The 23,955-nt window shown below is 40.7% G+C and overlaps 1 protein-coding gene across 3 annotated transcripts in view; it reads right to left on the reverse strand.

The window, feature by feature from the left end:
* The window catches only part of DOCK8 (dedicator of cytokinesis 8), a 227,655-nt gene that overhangs the window by 145,150 nt on the left and 58,550 nt on the right, over positions 1 to 23,955 (reverse strand). For all 3 annotated transcript variants that reach the window (XM_072762059.1, XM_026001584.2, XM_026001585.2), the window contains 3 exons: positions 20,278 to 20,453; positions 17,368 to 17,439; positions 2,132 to 2,255 (listed from right to left, as the gene is read on the reverse strand). In XM_072762059.1, the coding sequence (XP_072618160.1) occupies positions 2,132 to 2,255; positions 17,368 to 17,439; positions 20,278 to 20,453 (372 nt within the window). The remainder of the gene's footprint in view (positions 1 to 2,131; positions 2,256 to 17,367; positions 17,440 to 20,277; positions 20,454 to 23,955) is intronic.

Below are 23,955 nucleotides of genomic sequence, written 5' to 3' on the forward strand. Positions count from 1 at the left end.
TTCTTTTGTTGAGATAACTGCTGTGGCTTCTGTCTGACCAAGATAAGGAAAGATGTAAAATAAAAACTGAATTTAGTCAAAATTACCAAGGAGAAATCTCTTAAACATCTCCCACAAAGTAGATAGCCCATGCTACAGGAAGCCCACCATATTCAGCATCAGAACTGATGGCTGATTCCTACATTAAGCTCATATTAAGTAGTCAACATGGCTCTAGAGACCATGTGGTTTGAAAAATAGGTATTATATTAAAAGTCTCTACTCATTCACCATTCAGCATGGAGAGATGATTAGAATGAAAGCACCTGAAAGCTGAAAATGATACCAGGTCAGAAGATGCCCTATAAAACTTAGACAAGTCTCTTCCCCTTTGTTTGATTTTTCCCAACTACAAAATGGACAAGTTGGAACAGAGCACTGGCTTTCTAAAAGATTTTGCAATTGTGATAAAATATACATAACAAAGTTTACCATCGTAATCATTTTTTTAGAGTACAATGCAGCAGTGTGAAGTACATTCACACTGTTGTGCACACCACTACCCACAACTCTTTGAATCTGTACTTATCTATACTGTAACTCTGTACCTGTTAAAAGATCATTTCCATTCCTCCCACTCCCTAAGCCCCTGGCAACCACATTCTACATTCTGTCTCTAGGAATCGGACTACTCCAGGTAGCTCACATACATGGAATTATACAATTTTTGTTCTTTTGTGACTGATTTTACTTAGCACCTATGGACACTAAGTGAGAGCTGGCATTGACCTAAATGCTTTACACAATATTAACTCATTTAATGCTCTAACAACCCCATGTGGTAGTTCCTATTTGTTGTCATCATTATTAGTTTTATGGACTTGAATGTTCGAAAAATTCCTATGTTGACATCCTAATGCCCAATGGGCTATTGGGAGGTAGGGCCTTTGGGAGGTGATCAGGTCATGAAGATGAGGCCTTCACAAGTGGAATTAGTGCCCTTATGAGAGACATGAGAGCCTTTGTTCTCCCTCAGTCTCCCCTGTGTGGTGGCACACAGCAAGAAGGTGTCTGCAAAACCAGGAAGAAGATGCTTACCAGGAACCAAATGAGCTGACACCTTGATCTTGGACTTCCCCACCTCTGAACTGTGAGAAATAAATGTCTAGTGTTTTAACAACCCCAATTTATTGTACTCTATTGTTCAGCCTGAACTAAGACAGCTTCCCTTCAGGCGTCTGGGTGGCTCAGTTGGTTAAGCATCCAACTTTTGGTTTCAGCTCCAGTCATGATCTCAGGGTCATGAGATCAAGCCCCACATCCATCTCCACACTCAGTGGGGAGTCTGCTTGAGATTCTCTTCCCCTCCCTCTCTATCTGCTCGTCCCTCACTCATATGCACATGCTTTCTCTCTCTAAAATAAATAAACCTTAAAAATTGGCTTCTCCAAGACCACGGAACAGTTGACCAAGATGGCAGGAGAGGAGACCCCCTAAGGCACTACTTCCTTTACACCAGTGAGTCTCCATACCCAACACTCCTTTTTAATGTAAATATTTCCTAATTTTTCCTTTCCCATCCTGACATGCCATGAACAGATGATAAAACTTACACACACACGTTTTTTAAATGAACTCAAAAGAATTTAATGGATTGAGAGAATAAAAGAAAAAAATTATAATAAGATGAGATGTCTTTATTATCCTCCTTGTTTTCCAATGGAGGAAACTGAAGCAAGCCCAGAAAGGTTAATTATCCTGCCGGGGGCCACAGAGTCAGTATACAGCAAAATAAGGAAGAAAACCCGGGCAGTCTGGCCTCAGTGTGGACTTTCCCCCACTCTGCAACTGCCCTTAGAGACACCACCGGGTCTCAGGAATTGTTACGTGGATGGGCCCAATGAGCAACCCCCTTCTACTTCTACCTATTTTCATTATTGAACTTGTGGGTTTTCATTTGAACACCAATTTCTGTAGCTACAAAGCAGGTTTGAGGAGAAAAAAAAAAAAAACCACCACTGACTCAAATGGCAGAGCTCCTGCTACTCTGACATTCTCTGAGTCTAGCCCTTTCTCTAGTTAAAACACCGACAGCATGCCCTGGGCAGAGCAGCCCAGTAACCTGGTAACCATGTTTGTTGATAGAAAATACCTGTGTGCTTGGTTCATGGCCCTCCAAGGACTCTGACTCAAACGTCTGTTTCTGAAGTGTCTTGTGAAAATCTCTTCGGGATCCAGTCTTTTTAAAGCCGCAAATCTCCGAACTTCCTTGGTTTCTTTTTTGGTTGTTATTACGTCATTTGGAGCAAGAGAAAGAGAGAGAGGTACAAGCGCATTAGATTAAAAATAAAAGTAATGTTTGAGAGTAGACATGGCACTGAAAGATCTCGCAAAGAGAGGACCGATTGTAATTCCTCCCATCTAATTATGCACCAGGCCTAATACAAGGCTCTGCTGTAATGAGATACAGACTTGCCTCCTTGCTGGCTCATTATCAAAGGTAGGAACGGTCTGGGAAAATGCCACTTCGGAGGTGTGGTCATTTCAGCTGCGGGGCATTTGGCTCCAAGCTGACGCTAAACTATGACCCTAGTGTTAAGAGGCTGGAATAAATCTAGCAATGTGCAGAGCAGCAAATAAAGATCGTTTGAAGATAAAAATAGAGGAAAACATTGAATGTCCCCATCAGTGTTCTTAACAATGAATTAAAAAGGCAGGACACGGTTAAGAAAAAATAGAAATAAACGATGGGCATGCCGAAAATCTCTGCTAATGGTCTCAATCTCCACTCTGCGCACGCCATTAAAATGGGGTTTCAGAAATGTGTAGCTATGAAAAGGGTTTAAAATATAATGGCCAGCACTGTCCCCGGAGAAGGAAATTAGACCATCGTGAAAAAAGGCAACAGATAGAAGCTCTCAGATAATAACTGTAGAAACCAACGTGCCTATTCCCTGTTTTTATGACTCAAAGTCTTCTTGGAAAACAGGCTGCAAAGTCAACTGCACAAGCATGTGCTCATTTGGTTTGATTTCTCACACTATTAGAAAAACCCCTGAGCAAGTAGGTAAAGGGATATGAAATGAGTTAGGATTTATTAGGCAGATCAAATGGCAGACAGATAAAGCAGGAAATGTGGGAGAGCAACTAGCAATGATCCAAATACAGAGTTTATAACTCTTTGGGAGGGGTGAAGTGTTGGGTTATGCACAGAGCTGGTATTCAATAAATTTTAGTTGATTAAGTTAATTACAGAAAAAAAAGGAGATGACCCAGGGAGAACAGGCTCTGTTCTTAGATTTTATTGTGCTCTAAAGAGAAGCAATTTGAGTAAAAGGAGATAAGAAATAGCCCTAGGAGAGGGGAAAGATGGGCTTGGTGACTAATTCAAGTCAATGTCTACTATAAATGGTCATCTTCAGTGTCTCTTGGCCATCTGTACTGCCCTGACCCAAACCTGTATTGACAGGGTTGGGTGAACAGCAGGCCAAATTGGGGAACTGAAAGAAAATAAGTAAATGAGTATAGTATACTCTGAAATAAGGAAATAAGAGTAAACATTTAGAAAAGATTTCAAGAGAAATATGCAGAATGATTTATGGCTTGGAATTCCTAAACACCAACAAAACAAATGAAATTTAAAATATCATATTGTTCATAAACATCAATTAGCAAAAAGTATTTTGCTTCAAATAATTTCCCAAAAGTAATTAATAACTACTTACTTAAAATATTTAAGAAAATTATTTTGGTTCCAGTCGCTCTAAGTGTGCAGTGCTAAGAAGAGCAGATACATGTGTGAGCAAAGTTTATTTTATATTAGAATATTTATTTTCTATGAACAGAGATTTTTGAGAGCCTCACATAGGATTTCATCAACCTGTTAGCTATTTAAAAGTGATTCTCATCATTATAAACTTACCCAGCAACATGCATGTGTGTGCTGGACGAGAAGCTTTGCAAGTGCATAAAATGGCTTTTTTGGACTTTATCTAAGGGTTCAAAGAAAAAGCTATATGTGATATAATATTCTTAGGAAAAAGTACCCAACTCAAAATAGTAATAAATAGTGAGTTGTGTCTTAAGATAACTCTCATAATTACAACACACTGAATCTGTGGCTGTTTTTCCTGAAGAATCCAATTTTAAAGGGAAAAGTTCCCAAATGAATTAACTAATAAAAATTAATTCTAAGGGCGCCTGGGTGGCTCAGTTGTTTAAGCATCCAACTCTTGATTTTGGCTCAGGTCATGATCTCAGGGTCGTGAAATCATGCCCTGAGTCAGATTCTATGCTAGGCATGGAGCCTGCTTAAGATTATCTTCCCCCACTCCTGTGCCCCTCCCCCACTTTAAAAATTAATAAATTATCTGAAATCAAATGCAAACAGTGAATTAAGACACAAATTTCACACTTTGGTATCTGCCCTTTGCCTTTCTTGGGACTTATACACTCCAAAGGGTACTGATGCCAAAGGTTCAATGTCACATGTCTCCCCACAAAGCCACCTGCTCAGGCCACAGAAATAAAAATCTGGAAGCAGCCTAACTTAAGCCCTTGTGTGCCCTGGCAACCAGAACTATATCTGCCTTGGTTTTATTTTTTTGTCTCATAAAGTGCACTTACTTCCAAGTGTTCCCTGATAAGTGAACAACACACAAACACGCACACACACACAATTACAGCTATGTACCTGCCCCCATCATCCTTAATCACTTTTCTCAGTCTCTCTGTTTCTTCGTTGGTGAGGCATAAACACTAGGTGAATTCTAGGATATTTGCCCAACTTTAAGATTTTATGATAAAAAGGTCATACACTGCATCTGGAAACCTTCAAACCAACTTTCTTCCGAAGATGCTTAAATCTGGGAAAAGTCAAATATGCTTGGCTATTGCTCTTTTGCTATTTTAGGCAAATAGATGCTTTCTTTTTTGTCCTCCATTTTGCTAGAATGCTTTCTGGAGTTATTTAACTCCAAAGACACTGACAAACAGGCATTAAAAAAAATGAGTCACAGAATAGTGTTAAAAGTTCATTTCGCAATGTATTATATTCTAACTCCATATATGCACCAGCCCTCAGAATTTGGGGGATGGAAAACATTAAGACTGACGTATTCCATGGTTGTGTGTTTGAAACCAGAGCAAACTTTTCTCCCCTTCCTCATTCTCAATTTAGCATCTACTTCCCCATCTTGAAGTCTCAGAAAGTCACAAAGCTCCCTTGTGGTAGCAGGAGCAGAGCTGGCTGAGGGAGACCACAAGGGCTGGCAAGTATGTAAAGATGACTCATTTTAGAAGTGCCAGCCACGGAAGGCAGAAACCACCACCGGGTAGGTAGTGAGACTGCGGGCGGAGTGCCACCGGCCACTAGAAACCCCAGCCTCATTACTCCGCCCAGGCAACTGAGTCGAACAAAGCCATGCTCCTGTTGAGCCTCTTCACAGACAAGATATAGGGAAGTGGGCCAAGTAGTAGAACTATTCTTAAAATGAACTCAACCTATTGCTTCTTAAGGAAACTGCATTCCTTTTCTCCAAGCACTATTATTATATATTTGGGAACCATCCAAAGACCAACATATTTAAAAAAAAAAAAAAAGGTTGATTTATTTGAGAGAGAGAGAGAGTGTGTGTGTGTGTGTGTGTGTGTGTGTGTGTGTGTGTGTGAGCAAGCTGGGGGAGGGTCAGAGGAAGAGGAAGACAAGTTGACTTCCCACTGAATGGGAACTCTGACTCAGGGCTCGATCCCAGAACCCTGAGATCATGACCTGAGCTGAAATCAACAGTCAGATGCTCAACTGACTGATCAACCCAGGCGCCCTAAGACCAAACATATTTTAAAGACCAAAGTCTTCAGAAGCAGTGTGGAGTAGACAGAATTTGGCTCTAGAGTTTGGGACCTGGGTTCAGATGCTGTCTCCTTACATACTGGCTGTGAGACCCTAGGCAAGTGACCTAATCTCTCAGAGCTACGGTTTCCTCAGATGTGAAATGGGGAGGAACACTGTTCATTTTGAAGGTTTGTGTGATGACTGGAAAACAGCACATAATACGTCTTCTTCTCCTTCCTCCACTTCCCTTTCCTTCCTATCCCTCCCATACAATTTGGCACTAAAAACATCAGAACAAGGTAATCCTCCATGCCTCAGGGTGGGGAGTAAGTGAGGAAACCCAGAATGGGAAGTTGAAGGCCAAACAGGGTGAGGAGGGAGTACATATGAAAGGGTGGCTTGGCATGGAGAATCAGAACCCAGAGGGTGTGAGGAGGGTGCCCAAGCTTGGAACAGCCTGGCATGTGACAATGGATGAGACATTCTGGGTCGAACAAGGAGGGCACCCGGAGGAGCAGCCTGCTAAGGGTGTCTCTGTGCAGGTGTGGCCTGGCACTCAGTATGGGTGCAGGCCTAAGAGGGCATCCACCCAGGAGGGGCAAGGCTGTTGCCGGGTGTCAGAGCCAGAATATGAGGAGGAAGGCAACTGTGTGGGGAAGGGGGGTGGTGTTGGCAGTAGGTACACATCAGAGGATTAATCATGTAAGTAAATGTAATAAGGACAATAAGAGTCAGGTTTTTCACTGAGAAAAATATGGAAAGGAAGAAAACAAGAATGAATACTCTGATGTCATGTTGCAATTGCAGGTATCAACATCAACTCATGGTTTTCAGCGCACACCACACACACACACACACACACACACACATACACACACACTCCCTACCACTGTGATGTGAAGACACAGGAGGAGTGACACCTTAATAGCAGTAAGCACACCCAACACCTACAGCTTGGCTTTTAAGTACCACTTTCCACTTAAAAAGGGTCAGAGCTGCTTGGAGAAATGTCTGATTCCAGGGATGAGGAAAAGAAAGCTGTAAAATCAGCTTGTAATATCTTGTGGCAAAAAGCAAGGATGTGATCAGTGGCTGCTTAGGGGCATGTAAAAAAGATACGAGGGCCAATTCAAAGGATTCACACTAGTCAAAGTGAGGACAATCTGAGCATCAAAATGAACCACAGAACTGGATTCAAAATTACTGAATAAAATAGGAACCTCTAATTCAATATTGATACAAATAAACTTAAAGTTTAAAGAGAAATTGGGGGGGGACCCCTGGGTGGCTCAGCGGTTTAGTGCCTGCCTTTGGCCCAGGGCGTGATCCTGGAGTCCTGGGATCAAGTCCTGCGTTGGGCTCCCGGCATGGAGCCTGCTTCTCCCCCTGCCTGTGTCTCTGCCTCTCTCTCTCTCTCTCTCTCTGTCTATCATGAATAAATAAATAAATAAATCTTTTTAAAAAAATAAAGAGGAATTGGGCATTTTACAATCACCTAATCCAAATGGAGGGATTATTATGTCTAAAAAAAAACTGCCCTGTAATCTCAAGGTCAGTCATGAAAGTCAAGGAAACACCCAGGAACTGTTCCAGAGTAAATTACACGAAAGCCATCTTTAGTGACATCTAAACGCAATGCATGCCTTTCAACTAGATCCTTTTGCTCTAAAGGGCATTCTTGGGACATTTGGTGAAAGCTGAATAGGGTCTGAGGATTAGATGGTAATAATGTATCATTGTGAATTTCCTTAATGTGATGGCTGTATGCTAATTACGATGGAGAATGTCCCTGTTTGTAGAAATTACACACTGAAGTGTTCAGGGGTAATGGAGATTTAGGTTGGCAACTTACTCTCAAGTGGTTTGGGGGAGGGGAAAAAGATCTTTGTGTTTTACTTACAAGTTTTCTGTATATTTGAGATTGTTTCAAAATAAAAGGAAAATGGTATATTGGGTGTCTGGCATCGTAATAAAGTCTGTTAGTGGGCCCTATTACAGCATCCATTCTGTAGCTGCTATGTGCACAGGAGCTGTCATGTCCAGAGACATCTGAGTGATTTGCTCTACTTGCCAGCCCTCTAACTTCCCACTTGGGCTCGATGATTGTAACCAATGCCTGACTGGTATAGGGCACCGCTTGCCTCGAAGTTGGACGATGGGAAAGCTTTGTAGTGTGGTCCCTCCAGAGTACCCTGTATATTGGCCAGGAATTTCTCTGTGCCCTTATCCTGAGTTGACTTATTTTGCTTCTCTCATTTTCTTATGGGCTTTTCCTAAAGAGAACACCCTCAAAAATCATGTGGACCCAAATCCCTATCTCAGGCTCAGCTTCTAGACCATCTCAAACAAGATAACCACATACCAGCTCAATAAATAATAGTTATTATTATGAGTGTCAATGACAATACCATTAGATGCAACACCAATGCAAGTGTTATAATCTAGATAACCGTATTTTGTAGATATGCTGAATTTAAAGTCTCCTAACATCTTTATTTCTGAACTATATAATTTTCACATAGGTAATTTACTTTCTTACCAAAAGCAAAAGTAAAGCTTAGAAAAGTGCTCACTTTAGGATTTCACTTGTAGAATTCTCCCAAAAAGGCAATAAACACCCAAGTGAGGTTGTTGTCCTCATTAAACTTGTTCCATTCCATTCCATCCCTTTCAGGAGTTCTTAGTGGATTTCATTTCCCAGTTGTGCTGCTAAAACCATAGTTTGGACTGGATTTTGGGAATCCAATTTTCTGATGACTTACTACCAGTGGCTCTCAATGATGGTAATTAATGCTGCCATTTTTGATTGTCTCAATGACTGGGATGTGCTAATATATTTCACATCCTGAAATGCATGGGGCATCCCAGCAATGAAGAACCATCCTAAGACATCTATTAGAACATCCAATACATGGGGCACCTGAGTGGCTCAGTGGTTGAACATCTGCCTTCAGCTCAGGTCATGATCCTGGGGTCCTAGGATCAAGTCCCACATCAGACTCCCCACAAGGAGAGAGTATTCTGTTTATGTCTCTGCTTCTCTCTTTGTGTCTCTCATGAATAAACAAAATCTTTACCCAAAAAAAAAAAAAAAAAAAAAAGAACATTCAACACACCTATCAAATGTCCCGCCAAACACTCCTGGAGGTAAAAAACCAGTCTATAAATACATGAGCTAGGCCCCATGCCATCTTACAAATAAGTGCAAAGTATTTTTGCACTGAATTTTCCAGCAAAACAGAAACTATATAAATGTAGGGGAAATTAAACTCTGTGCTGATTAGACCTCTACCAAGAGTTTTCCCCCATTTTGGAAAATCACATTACTAAAAGCAATGCTACTTGTGTTATCCCAGTCACCCACACAACACACCTGTTGCAGTCTGCTTTTGTAGGTGTGAGACTCATAGCATTATTCTGGCAGCTGCAAACAGCTATTTCATTATGTTCTTTGGTGGAGTTATATCCAAGCATTTGCATCTTTACATATATGCTCTTTTATGTATTATGTTTATTTCTCCTTTATATAACAGTTGGGACATTTTACGGACTTCTAAAAATGAGAAAGTTCATGGGTGACAAAGGTGGCATTTCAAAATATTCATTACACAGAAATATGCTGTGGAGTCTGATAGATCTGAGAACGCTTGTCTTAAAGGAACATGATGTGGATATTTGGTGTTAAAGTTTTGTTCATTCTCCTATTCAACACGTTTGTAAAGGATCTCCTGAGAATAGGCACCAAAGAGAATGCAAAAAGGAATATACAAAAATCCTAGCTTTAAAGGAGTCCCTGTCCTCAGTGACGTCATAGTCTAGTGAAAAATATCACCTATTTAGCAGGGGAGATAAACATTCAGACACATAATCAGAATGCAATGTTGAGGGGCGCCTGGGTGGTTCAGTCATTTAAGCATCTGCCTTTGGCTCAGGTCAGGATCTCATGGTCCTGGGATCGAGCCCCATGTCAAGCTCCCCGCTCAGCAGGAAATCTACTTCTCCCTCTCCACCTGCCCTTCCCCCTGCTCTTGCTCTCTCTTGTGCTCTTTCTCTCTCCCTCAAATAAATAAATAAAATCTTAAAAAAAAAAAAAAAGATAAAGCAATGTAGAGTATGACAAGAGCTTCTAAGAGAAATACAAACAGCATGCTTTGAAAATCCACGGAAGGGAGCAGTTTCCTCTCTCTGGCCAGGTCAGGGAAGGCTTCGTGAAAGCCCTGGCCTTTGGGCTTCAGGGGTGTGGATGTGTGGGGATGGGAGTGTGTGTGTGTAACCGCTCAGGTGTAGCTCAGGGATTTCCACACCTGGATTGCTCTCTGTAACTGCACAGGCTGATGAGCCTTGCTTGCTTTCTGTACTTTTAGAAAGCAAATAGCTAAACATCTTGACAGCCAGCACGACAAATGCATGTCATAATAAGCAATTATTGATCAGGGAGACATTTTTATGGTGTTTTGGGAGTAACTGAATTATATGCACCGATGTGTTTGAATTTTAATTGTTTACCAGTTCACTGGGAGTAAAATATGGAGTAATAAAACAGATGATACCCCATTCCTTGATGTCCTAGCTCTCCTTGAGCACGACCTTCCTTCAGAATTACCTTAATCACCCAGGGTGAAAGACAAAGTCTAAGGGCTTTTATGATGTTGCTCATAACACTCATGAAATGTTTCACTGTCACTGCGGATAATACACCAAGAATAAATAGCATATAAACAAGTTTAATTACTTAAGAGTTTGACTTCCCACCAAGACACCAAACGCAACTTAAGTGAATCACTCTTAGTTCATTTAGAGAAAATGGCAGAGGAAATAATGCTTAAGTATTTAATGTGACCCAAAAGATGCCTGCAAACATCAATCCATACAAGATTACCAAATATTTGGAAATGAGAGGTGATGAACACGCAGCCGTGGCACCAACGTAGCATTAGATCAAGGGTCATTTCCAAAAGTCATGGAGAGAAAAGCACTGTTATTTTTAGAGCTATGACACCATATTTTATGGTATAGACATGAAAGATAGAATGGCATCCATTCAAGACATCTTCCAGTCTTAGTATCACAAACATTTCCAGTAGGAAAATGTATTTCCCCCAAAAGGAGATCATGTATTTTGTGTTTCTGTGTAGTTGAATTTTTCTTATTAAGTGAAAAAGAAATTCTAGAACTTTCCTCTATCCTTCACAGACAGCATTCTTTGTCTGATTTAAAAGCCTCAATTATAGAACTTGAGTGGCAAATGCTCTATAGAATTATGAGCGTGGGAGGGAACACAAGTGGCCATTTATCTACTCCCCTGCCCCCTAAGTGGGATTCAAAGCCATTATCACAGATAGCAAGGACATAAAAGTCTATCCTTAGATATTACAGAGAAATGTAATATCAGCAAGGAGATAATTGAGGAATAAAAGAGCCAACTAAATCAGTGTTTGACTGCATGGTTATGGATGACGGACATGTCCATAGAAGGTGAAATGGCTTCATTAAGTATGGTCTTCCAGAGGAAAGTAGTTTCCCCCACCAACAGTGCATTAAAATATATGGGATAGAGTTTGGGGTTCACTCCTTTGACATGCTAATATAAGCACTTTTCCTGAAGTCTTCAGATTTTATTTCACTTGAAAGGAGTATTTTGGACAGGTTTAATTGGAACTAGATAAGCCCTAAAGGAGTAAACCTCCTGATTTTCCAAATCTTATATTTATTTCAAGAATATAGAAATTATAGTGCTTATGAGGTGAAATCTACCCTGGATCATTAAATGAAATCTTCAACAACAGAGTTATCCCTTGTTTTTTTTTTCCTTTGCATATAATATCTTACTAATGGGTCTTATTGAAATTATTTGTCAAGTGGGCAGGGACAACTGAGCCAAAATCTATAATACATCAATATCAATAACCTATTATCATATGTCAAGAAATCATAGTACTTTACATATGTTAACTTATTCATTGCACATAACATAATTTATGAGGTAGACACTATTCTAATTCCTGTTTTCCTGATTAGGACACTGAGGCACAAAAAAGCAGTTTGCCTTAGGTCACACAGCACCTAAGTGGTAGACCCAAGACTTGAATCCATTTACTCCAGCTCCAGAGAAATCGCCATTCTGTGAAATAACCTAAAAACCATAGCAAAGCAACAGATTTTCAATTAATGAGTAATTTATGAATGCCAGAAACTATCTCAGATTTCTATCCATGAATTTTAGGGCACAATTACAATTCACCCTTTTTAGATGACAGTTCAGTGAGTTGTGGCAGATGGGTACAGTTGTGTAACCACCACTACAATCAGGACTTAGAACAGTTCCAGCACCCTCAAAAGTTTCTCTGATGACTTTCTGCAGTCAATTCCTTTCCCTACCCGCAGATCCCGGCAACCAATAATCTGTTTTCTGTCCCTATGGCTCTGTCTTTTCCAGAATAACATGCAAATGGAATCATGCATCATCTTTTTTGTCTGGCTTCTTTCACATTGCATATGCAATGGAGAGTCATCTATATTGCTGCATGCATGAGTAATTTGTTCTATTTTACCGCTGAATAGCATTCCATTGTATGGACGTACCACAGTCTGGTTATCCATTGCCCCATTGCATACGATCTGGTTGTTCCTAATTTTTGACAATCACAAACAAAACTGCTATAAATATTTGCATATAGATGTTTATGTGAATATAGGTTTTCATTTCAATTGGGTTAATATTCAGGAGTAGGAAGTCAGGTGGTATGATAAGGATATAGTTAACTGGGATTTTAGGATAGATAAGGGAAGAAAAACTCAGTGGTGGAAACAATATTAAGAAAGTAGATAAAATGGCTTCCAGTTTACAATAACAAAAATACAATTTCAGGCATTTCTATTTTATTTTAATTATATTTATTTATAAATATATATTTAATTATATATATAAATATATATATTTAATTATATTATATCCAGCACTGCCAAGGATATGTGGTGGGGGGGTGGGGGGGTGGAGGACAGGGCAGTCTCATACCCAGTTGGTAATGGAATCAATCAATACAGCTTTCCTGAAGAAAAATTTGGTAGTCCTTATGAGGACATGTCATATGCACTGACTCTATTGCTACCCTCAGAAATCCTCACACACACGTGTCAGGACAAGTGTGCACAGATGTCTATTGTGGTATTATTTATAATAGTGAAAAATCGGGATCCCTGGGTGGCGCAGCGGTTTGGCGCCGGCCTTTGGCCCAGGGCGCGATCCTGGAGACCCCGGATCGAATCCCACATCAGGCTCCCGGTGCATGGAGCCTGCCTTCTCCCTCTGCCTGTGTCTCTGCCCCTCTCTCTCTCTCTCTCTCTGTGACTATCATAAATAAATAAAAATTAAAAAAAAATAGTGAAAAATGGAGACAATTTCAATGTCCATCAATAGAGAAAAATTTGGTAACTTAATGATACATTCCCTTGCCCCTGGAATACCAAGCAGGGAGGGTGATCTCTGACATGGAAAAATGTCAAAGATATTACTGAAAAAAGTATATTTTGTGTGTGTGTGTGTGTGTGTGTGTGTGTGTGTATATGCAAGACATATACATATTTACACAGGTATAATTACATACTATTTCTGTAAAATGCAAATGTACATACATATCTATATGTATATATATTTGTGAGGGTATGAAAAGCTCTGGAAGTCTAGTGATGACCTCCGTGACTAAGAGTGGGTTGAAGAGAAGGGCAGGGTGCAAGTAAGGAGTGAGGCAAGAGACTGCCTCTTACTTAATACACTTCTACATTACTTGATTTCTTTCAAAATAAGTGTGCATTATTTGTCACATAAAATAACAAATTCAAAGGAGAGCTAATTAATCTCTAAGCAACAACTGGCCAGCAATGCCTCTAAGTGTTCTCCTCCACCTTCCCACTACACTGCTCATGAAGATGTAGAAAATAATGGAAAGTCCAAAAAATGAGCAGACAACTTAATACCTGAATCTGGACAGAATCTCTGTGGATCAGATGGAGTTGGCAAAATGACATGCCATGCTTTATCTCCCCAAAGGAGAATTCAAAGGAAGGCAGACACTTAGTACTTCCCCCCCTGCCAGGACCTGAGCAGTCAAGGTCTCCATAATCCAGAATCCTGAATGCTCTTTCTTCATTGTAGTGGCTTATGAATGGAGCCACTGCCAGGTTCCACCTGGTTGCACTGCTTCACACCAGCAGAAATCCCACCTTCCTTGCCTTTCTCTTTCTATCATCATCCAGCAAAACCAAAAAGTTGTTTCTTAATCAAGAAACAACTCATAGAAAACAACTGAGCTGAAAATGTATGCAGGTTTTGAGATGAAGGGGTCTGGTACTGGATTCTCCCCACAAACGAAATATTACAGGTGTATAAGGGGGCAGAATGATCTCTGGGAGGAGTGTGTGCTAGGAATGTATTTTCATGTTCAGAGTTTCAGATTCAGAGTACCAAAGAATCAAAGAGCAGGTTAGAAAAAGGTGCTTCCTCTCTAAAACACTAGTCAAAGCTTCCAGAAACTGATGATCAGTTTCAGAGTTGAATTCTTCCACCTAATTTCTGGGAAAGGAACTGGCCCATTATTCAAGTGTGTGGAGAACAGGACAAATGGCAATCTCCATCCCCAGTATGCTGCCAAAGATAAAATTAAAGCAGGTATCACTTTGTTTTATTGGGGAAGGAGGGGATGACACAAAAATTTGCATAAAATAAATATATGGACAATCACTGTTCCTACAGAAGAGATAAAAACAAAGAGGGACACATAAGGAAACAGAACAACAATCAAGTGGCTAATGGTCTGGATTAACATTTTAGTCCAAAATCCCCAGTAAATAATATCAGGTTTGTGAATTACATTTTAAGCATGGCAGCAAAAATAGAAATCATAATAGAAAATTATGAATACAGATTTGATTACATAAATAATTCTGAATGTTAAAAAATTATAAGTGATTTTGAAAGACAAGGAACATCCTGGGTTAGGAATTTGCTAGACAAAGCATCAATATCTCTACCAAATAAAGATAGTCCTAGAGATAAACAAGCCCAATATATTAATAGAGGTGCACAAGTTTCATGAATAAGCAGAACTTGAAGGAAAAATGACAAGTGGGCCAACTAATAAATGGAAAAGCATGCCCAACTTCATAATTTAAAAATGCAAATAAAAGTCTCTTTACAAGTGAAATTGGAAATTTATTAAAAGATAACATCTAATATTCTTGAGGATTCATTCACATATTGTTGATAATCTTTCTGATATATTATTCCTAAATCCTTACATTTGTGCATTTCTCCTAGACAGAGAAATTCCTCTTCTGAGGATTTATTCTGAAGGAAAAAAAAACCATAGATGTACACAGGGTATCACTGTATTGTGGTATATAACACTGAAAAACAGGGAATCATGTAAATATTAAAATTGGTTAAATGAACTCTGATGTAAATATATCATGCAACCTTTAAAAATTGGGTTGAGGAAGAATATGTAATAGCAAACAGAGATAATCACTAGTTACTGAAGAGACCAAAAGAGCATCACACTACAAAATAGTATTATAATATGATCTAGTTTTTATACAAATACATATACAAATAAATATGATTTGAAGGCTATGTATCAAATGTTAACGGCACTTATCTGTCTATAGTGAAATTGAGTGATTTTTTCTCCTGTTATTTCTCTATAATCTCTAAAATTTCTAAAATGAGTATTCTGAAAGAGTCCTTGTTTCTTTTAAGTTTGTGCAAAATAGAGGGAAAAAAGAATGTTCCAGTGGGAATTGCCATGAGGAATGAAAAAAATACAGTGTCCCAAGTAGCAAATAAAAACCAAATGCAGTAAAACGGACCTTTCTATTTATTGTTCCTTCTCAGACTTTTTTAGAATCTTAATATCCAGAAAGTATCTCTTCTTATAACATTTAAAAGCTTGAGAACAACTTGTTCAGAATTTTTTTATTTATTACCAGCATAGCATAATCTTCCTTGACTGCCTGGCAAACTTCATTTTCCATTCATGTTGGAAATTAGAACACATGATGGATTAGCATCTAACTTTCCCTTAATTACTTTTTGCAAGCGTGCTTTCTCCTGCTCAGCTATTGAAAATAGTATGCCTACTGACATTCCTCCAAAAAACATCAGCACAAATTCATTGGCACACTTCCAGGAACTGGATAAAACTCAACCCCCTAAATCTTCCACTGTTTATCCCACGGAACAGTAATTCTTACTGGAGTATAGGAGAGGTGAGGAGAGCAGAATTTCAAACTGTTTCTGTCTTGGTAAAGGCTTTCTGATGTTTTTTCTAATGAGGATATGTCCCCAGTGCAGACACTCCCCACCATGCTCCCCAACACATACACATATACAGGTTGAGGATTTTTGTGTGTGTATGAATCTGAGGCCAAGTTTCAATTCATTTATTGTCCCCCTCAACTCCCAAATAATTCATCTGAGTGGAAATAAACCAAAAAGGCCCTATTCTTTATACTTAAAATGTAACTTTCTCCATGAATAAATGAACTTTGGTAAATCCACAGAGGGAAATATCAGGGGAAAAAAGAAATGAGCTCTCAAGCTGCAAAAAGACATGAAGAAACAAGGCAAAACTGGAGTCAGTGGGAAGGTAATTGGTTGCCAGGGAGCAATGAATGTGGAGAGCATAGGAGATTTTTAGGGCAGGGAAACTATTCTATATGATTCTGCAATGGCAGATACATGGCATTATACATTTGTCAAAGTTGTAGGACATAAGACACAAAAGATAAGCCCTTATGTAACCTATGGACTTTAGTTAATAACAAGGTAGTCTCATCAGTTCTAACAAATATATCACACTTACGTAAGATCTACCCAAGAAAGAATGAATCAGTCAGAGAAGACTGCCTAAAGAAAAAAAGAAATTTGTCCTGGCCTTGGATCCATAGGCAGGATTTGACAGACAGGTGAAGGAGGGGAGGGCATACCCAGAGGACAACAGCCAGGGCCAAGGTGTGATGTAGGACTAAGCTGGTTTAGGTGGAGGAAATGGTGAGGAAGAGGTGCCAGACCTGGCAGAAAGGAAGTGGATCTGGGAGGTAAGCAAAATACGCTTTAATACATACAGTGGGGGCAGGTTATTAAAGTCCTTCAAAGACAAGCAGACGGAGTTTACATTTGATACAGTAGGTGGTACAGAGCCTTAGCAGGGGTTTGAATAGGAGGCAAGATCAAGTCAACTCACATTCATTATTCATGAATTCCGTATTTGCAAATTTACCTCCTTGCTAACAGTCATGTGGGCACATGTGCGACAAACAAACCAAAACCCAAGCCAAGCCAAGCCAAACCAAACCAAAAATTCCCCAAGTCCCAACATGTTAACAATAAGGGGAACCATTGAGGGGCAGTGTACGACAACCCCAAGTATTTTCTATTCAATTTTCCTGTAAACCTACCTAAAACTGCGCTTGAAAAATTTAATGAAGAAACAATTGTAAAAGTTAACAATATAAGTATATTCTACTAAATTAGTGGGAGAAAAGAAAAGTGAACTTACTTTTGGTTCACGATTAGCCATTCCCGAATATAGGTCTGAACACAGTCCCTGACATGAGGGTCCAGTTCAACCCTAATGAGGTGGAAAGTGAGATAAAATCATGTTATTACTGGATAAAAACAACACAACACTCCCTTATCATAACCAAGGAGAGCAGCATGATTTCAAATCCATATCAGGTGGGAACGCCAGGGGCATTCCTACCCATTCATCAAGTGTCTGAAGTATTCCTCAGGCAATAGCATTTTTACTTTGAAGAGACAAGCATGTTGGCATTTGATGCTTTGTGGGTTTTCTTTATTATAGAGGATCACGTTAAACTATACCTATCCCTTCAGGGCATTCCAACACCAGACAGGTAGAACTAGCTGTAATCATATACGTAATAAGAAAAATAAGTATAAATACCGATTTCTCACAGGGATAATTTGGGCATATTTTTTGCTCCTGTGTAACCTTGTTAGGGCATGCATGTTTCCCTTTTGGAAAGCCATGAAGAAGAACCATTGTCTTAGGCTTTGGGAAGTTGACACCGGGTTTGGTCGGTGATTATCAATTCGGGCAGTCCTTGTCATACCTGCGTAAAAGTGTGCCATGGGAGATACTCTCCAAATGTTTCAGAGTCTTAAATCAGAAATAATGCCACATAGTAGCAAAGCTATTTTCTGGTTTTCCAAATTTTTTGGTATTAGAGATGGATGGGTCAAAATACTACATACTAAATATGACTGCCCAAATCCTAGCCCCATCCCTTATTAGCTACGTGGCCTCAGGCCACCTTTCTATGCCTCAGGGTCCTACTAATAGAGGAGTGCCTCCTTCAGAAAGGATTAACTAGTCATCATGGAAGTACTTAGAAGAGTGTCTGGCACATAGTAAGACCCATGTAGGCTAGTTCATACTTCCAATCCACTTATTGTATTATGCACGAGTTACTGATGTAACCACTTTATGCATATTAATTCAGTTAACCCTCTCTTTAAAAAAAAAAATTCAGTTAATTTTCAATCAGCCCCCAAGGGCGTGGGCATACACTATGATTCTCATTTTGCAGAAGAACAAGATGAGAAGGATCTTGCTCCAAGTCACCCAGCACATGGAAGAGCAGGGACTTAAACCCAGGCCTTTCACCTGTGGAATGCAGGCTTAGATTTACCACACTCTCAGAGCTCAGCATAAAGTTCTGGGTCAGTGGGAATCACCTGTTGTTTACTCTGGTGAGGACGATGATGCCTTCCTGGGTTTTGATTAAAATGGCAGACTTTTTGGCAATGATTGAAATAGCAGAGCTTGTTTTAAAGTCATCAGACAAAAAAAAAAAAAAAAAATAAAGTCATCAGACAGTCTGAGCTAGCAATTCTGATCACAAGGTAATATTATACTAAATTACTGATGCTAAGAAAAAAAAACCTGCCTCTTTAATCAAAGTTCAAAAATCCTATCTCTAAATGTAAGTATTTTAAACAGGATTTTCCAAGAGTCTGACCTCATTTGAAAATAATTAAATGAGTAACCATTAATTTCAGACAAAGAAATAATACGAAATGATTCTTTGTCAAAGGTGAAAAAAAGAGACTTTGTCTATATTAAAGGTATGCTTGAATAAATAGGCTGACAATGGGAGGAATATTTCCCACTGTGTATTTTCTGAGGAGTGAGTATTTCTGAAACATATGAGCTGAGCCCATGACAAGCTCTCCTATGTGAATAAGAATTATCAAAACAGGAGAGCCAAGACTCATGATAATACCATATCACTGTCACCCAACATTCTTAAATCATGATGGATGAAAATCCAAATCCAGACTAGAATATATCCCACAGTAGTGGGACAGGGGCTGTTTCATGATCTCCTACTGGGGACTTTTTTGGGGGAAGATGACAAGGTTGAAAATATCCAGGAGAGATGTGAATCTTAATTTTGTTTTGAAAATAAATGCAAGGGATCCCTGAGTGGCTCAGTGGTTTAGCGCCTGCCTTTGGCCCAGGGTGTGATGCTGGTGTTCCAGGATCGAGTCCCACATCAGGCTCCCTGCATGGAGCCTGCTTCTCCCTCTGCCTGTGTCTCTGCCTCTCTCTCTGTGTCTCTCATGAATAAATATATAAAATCTAAAAACAAAAACAAACAAAAACTATAAATAAATAAATAAATAAATAAATAAATACAAATAAAAGTTCATCCTCAACCTCTAAAGAGGCATTGCTTTTTATGCCATGGAAGTAACAAGAGTTTCATTGAGAAGTAATTCCATTGTTTACTACCAAGAGCTAACACATAGACTAGAAACACATAGACTACCCCACCGTAGAAACTCAAGCTCTAAACAGCTATTCACATACTCACTCCACAGAGCTTTTCCGCTGTTTCCTCACTTGGCAAAATATTCTTCAGAGGAAGGAACTTTGCCCTACTGCTCTATTCATGGCAGTTCCCAGCACATAGTAGACACTCAATAAATGTGGGTTGGACTTGTTTGTGACCTGATCCAGTCTTATGTGGAAACAGTTAAAAGGCTTCTGAATCATTTCATGGATTATTAGCGAAAAACTTGACATTTTTACAAATGGAGAAACTGAGGCCTGTGAGCTCACAGGAGTCACCTGTGGGCACTGAGCTGACATGCAGGGAGTCCAGGCTCTCGGGCCTCCATGGGCACCTCTCCTTGAGGATTCCATATCGTCCCACCTCATCCCTTTAATTGGCTTAATCCCACATGCCTCTTCAAAGCCACTGGTCAGACCATTTTAGAAACTCCCACAGACGACAGGACCATGGGATCATCCTGCCCACCTTCACCAATCCGAGTACCTTCAGTTTCAAAAGAAGTCCAAAATTCAGGAACCACCCCCTCCTTGCCAATAACAGCCATGACGTCACACTCACGTCTACGTGTTAGGAAAACCATTTACCCTTCCTCCGGCAAGGAGGGCTGCAAGGTGCGACATTCCTTTGGCGTGAACACCACATCTAAGTCGTCCTCGGTGAAGTCTCCCAGCTCCTGGGCGAGCTCCACGTCCAGGCTGTTCAGGTGTGTCATCAGAAGCCCTTCAAAGTCTACTGGCTCCACCGGGTCATAAAACTGAGGCTGGAGAGAGAAAGAGAAGGGGGAGGAGGAGGTTCCCACAAGGTTTCCAGGGAAAGCGCCAAGGCGGCGGTCGGTCGGCGTGTCCCCGGCCCGCCCTGGGCTCCAGGGCCCAGCTCCGGGGAGCCGTGTCCGAGGGCCTGTCAACCCCAGAAGCAGCGATCCGGAAAGGGGAAGAGACAGCGCGGCAAGTCGGAACACGGTCAGGCACCCTAATCACACCCCAAGGCAGAATTTTTTCGCTGCTTAATTGCATCTTGATGAGGAATCCTGAGGAGATCCAAAATGAGATCACGAGGCTTCACTGAATTTGATCATTTCTCCTGTAAAAGCTCTCTGAGGCCCTGTTTACCCAAATACAGCGAAGCAGCACACGAAGGCAACATTCCAGAAATCCAGGCAAACTCAACACTCCTTCGGTTTAAGCATTCAGGCACCAGGTTTCCTTTGGCCTGACCTACCCTATATGTTGGTTCTTGAAAGCACTTCATACATAGTCACAGCCCCCAGTGAGCCAGACTTGATGTCACTGACTTCCAGATGCTCCTGGACTCACCCGTGCTGGTCAGGAAGACATTTTCACCGGACTGTAGTTAAATGAGTAAACTAAGGGCAATTGGCTGAGTTTACATACGCCCTTTTATATTTTTTTTAGATTTATTTATTTATGTAAGAAAGCAGAAGAAGGGGGAGGGCAGAGGGAGAAGCAGACTCCCCGATGAGCAGGGAGTCCAATGTGGGGCTTGATCCCAGAATCCTGGGATCATGACCTGAGCTGAAGGCAGATGCTTAAAAACCAACTGAACCACCCAGATGCCCGTATACTCCCCTTTTAAAGGATTGTTTTGTTTTGCTTTTCAACTATACACAGTGGGGAAGGGGGAGAACAAATGAAATGACAGAAGTCGATGATAATTTGAAATAGAATTTTCTATGGTGGATAAAATAAAAGGTTGGCAATTAAGCAAATATTCTTTTCTTGTCTGTGAAATCCCAAAACAGGAACCGTCGCCTTTAGGAAGTAAAAGATTCAGATCGAGTGGAGTTGTAGAATAATGAGAATACCAGCAGCTCTGTGGGGTTCATTTAGGGCAGGCTATTTGGAATCAGCAGCCCAAGGAGGTACTGTTCTCTGCTCCCTCTCCCTCCCCCGACCATGGACCAATAAAACAAGCACTTCAGATTCCTGACTTGTACCGCCTCATGTGAAACGAGGCCAGACCCAAGGGAAATGCTAACAAAACCGGTTTTTCACCGCCCTGAAACTATACACCAGACTAGATGTGAGGGCTCCTGGCTGGACAGGAGCAAAGTGCCGCTGCTTATGAGGCAAAGGACACAAAATCAGAGAAGGTAGGTGTGGCTTGCCCTGCCTCCTCCCACCCTCGCCATCCCTGCTAGTGGTGGAGATAGGAGTGACAAAGCCAAAAAGCCAAGAACCGAGTCATCATGGGCCCTCCTTCTTCTCCGGGATTCTTGAAGGTGGCTAGCTGACATAATGTCTTGTCCTTATAGGGTGCCTCTCAAAATGAAGAGACGGACCAGCTGGATACCAGCCTGTGCAGCATCCAGAGCAGGGACAGAGTTTGCAAAAGGACCTCACTGGCCTCTGCCAGAGTAAATGACAGGCACTATCTATGCAGACCTGCATAAGACCAACTAACTTCAAAGGAGAAAATGGATTTTCCCATCTCTTACCATAACCCAGTACAGAAAGTTCAGAGTCAAGAACTGAAATAGAAAACTACATTTTTGGGGTGCCTGGGTGGCTGAGTGGTTGAGCATCTGCCTTTGGCTCAGGGCGTGATCCAGAGCCCTGGGATCGAGTTCTGCATCGGGCTCCCCACAGGAAGCCTGCTTCTCCCTCTGCCTAAGTCTCTGCCTCTCTCTGTGTGTCTCTCATGAATAAATAAATAGCATCTTCAAACAAAAATAAAAGGAAAGGAAACTGCATATTTTGCCTACCCAATCTTATTATTGACAAGTCAATACCCATTAAGCTAATAATTATTGAGCACTTACTTTGTGCCAAGAAACTGGCTAGGTCATTATATACATTATGTCATGTAATCCTCACTAGAGCCTATAAGATCCACACTCTCATTATCCTCATTTTATAGATGAGGACACTGAAGGCTAGAGATTTGATCATTTGCCCACATGAAGTAAGCCCTCTGGAATTCACACCTAGGCAGGCTCATGTTCTTAACCACAATAGCTGTGCTTTCTCTTGCAGGTATTTTAGGGAATCTGTACTTCCAGAAATAATGAAAACACAAGGCAGTGTGTTTGGAAGTGAGTGAAAACTGCAATGACCACTACCCACAAGTTCCACTCTGTGTTTCTCATGAGGCCAGTTGCTCACAGTAATAACATAAAGTAATTAATTAATTAAAGTAATAACAACTGTACATTTATTATAAAGAATATCAATTCCTCAAGCCAAGGCACTTTCAAAAAATACTTAAAAATTATGTTGAAATATAGCTTGAAGCATTGCGACACTAGCGTGGATCACTAGTAAGTACTTGTCATGACCCTGAAATCCAAAGCTACAAATGATGACAAACCTAGCTGACAGCACCACCTGTCACCTACAGGAAAGGCTGGTCCAAGGACCTGGGTGATGAGGATAGATGACTCCCTCCTCTGGCAACGATGTGCTGAGTGTCTGCTGAATGCCAGTCACTGAGCTGAGGGGGCAGGGATACAGAAGAGTACAGGTATCTCCTTTCAAGCATCTTTCCCCAGATCTCTAGTCATCCATGAGATGGTGAAGCTTGCCACACTCTCATAAGTAAATAATGCTATCTTTGAGGAGGGGAGCCATGATAAAGGACACAGTATCCTCACTGTGCACTAATCGTGGGGCAATGTGTCAAGTACAATCGATGCCCAAGACTGATCATAAAGTCAAAGTCTCGAGGTCAGCATATATTTCAGGACTGAGTAGACTCTAAACACCAACCATATGATAGAACTATTGAGTATGGTTCCAGCACGACAGACAAGGCTGGCATTTGGCTAGTGTCCCCTACTCTCTCTAGGCTGAATCAGAGGAAACTGTCCATTCCTAAAGTGATGTAAACTAGGCTTGCCTTTGGCAAGTGGGTGGAGACCCCAAGGACTGTTACCAGGGCCTCCGAGGAGGTTGTTCCTCTTGCAAATTCAGATAATAACTAGGAACCAAAAGAGATATCTCTTTTCTAAACTCTCTCAAGTCTTAATCTCAAGAAGAGGTTTTATTATGAGGTAATCAACACATACCCACAAACACATACACTATACTTATCTACTGATAAGCAAAGGGAAGAAATAATTATTGAAGAGAATTGCCGCAGTATTTTATTTTGTTGGGGGCTGAAGTCTGAGCACAGGGTTGAGGGGGATGGTCTAATATCCGTCCTTAAGGCAGGACTGGAGCTCTTGGTAACTCAAAAGCCAAACATGAAAATTAACTATTTTGTTTTCTCTGCTGTTGAGCTGTACATATGGCCTCCTCATT

The sequence above is a fragment of the Vulpes vulpes genome, chromosome 1, assembly GCF_048418805.1.
Source record: "Vulpes vulpes isolate BD-2025 chromosome 1, VulVul3, whole genome shotgun sequence".
In the NCBI taxonomy this organism is placed as follows: Eukaryota; Metazoa; Chordata; class Mammalia; order Carnivora; family Canidae; genus Vulpes; species Vulpes vulpes.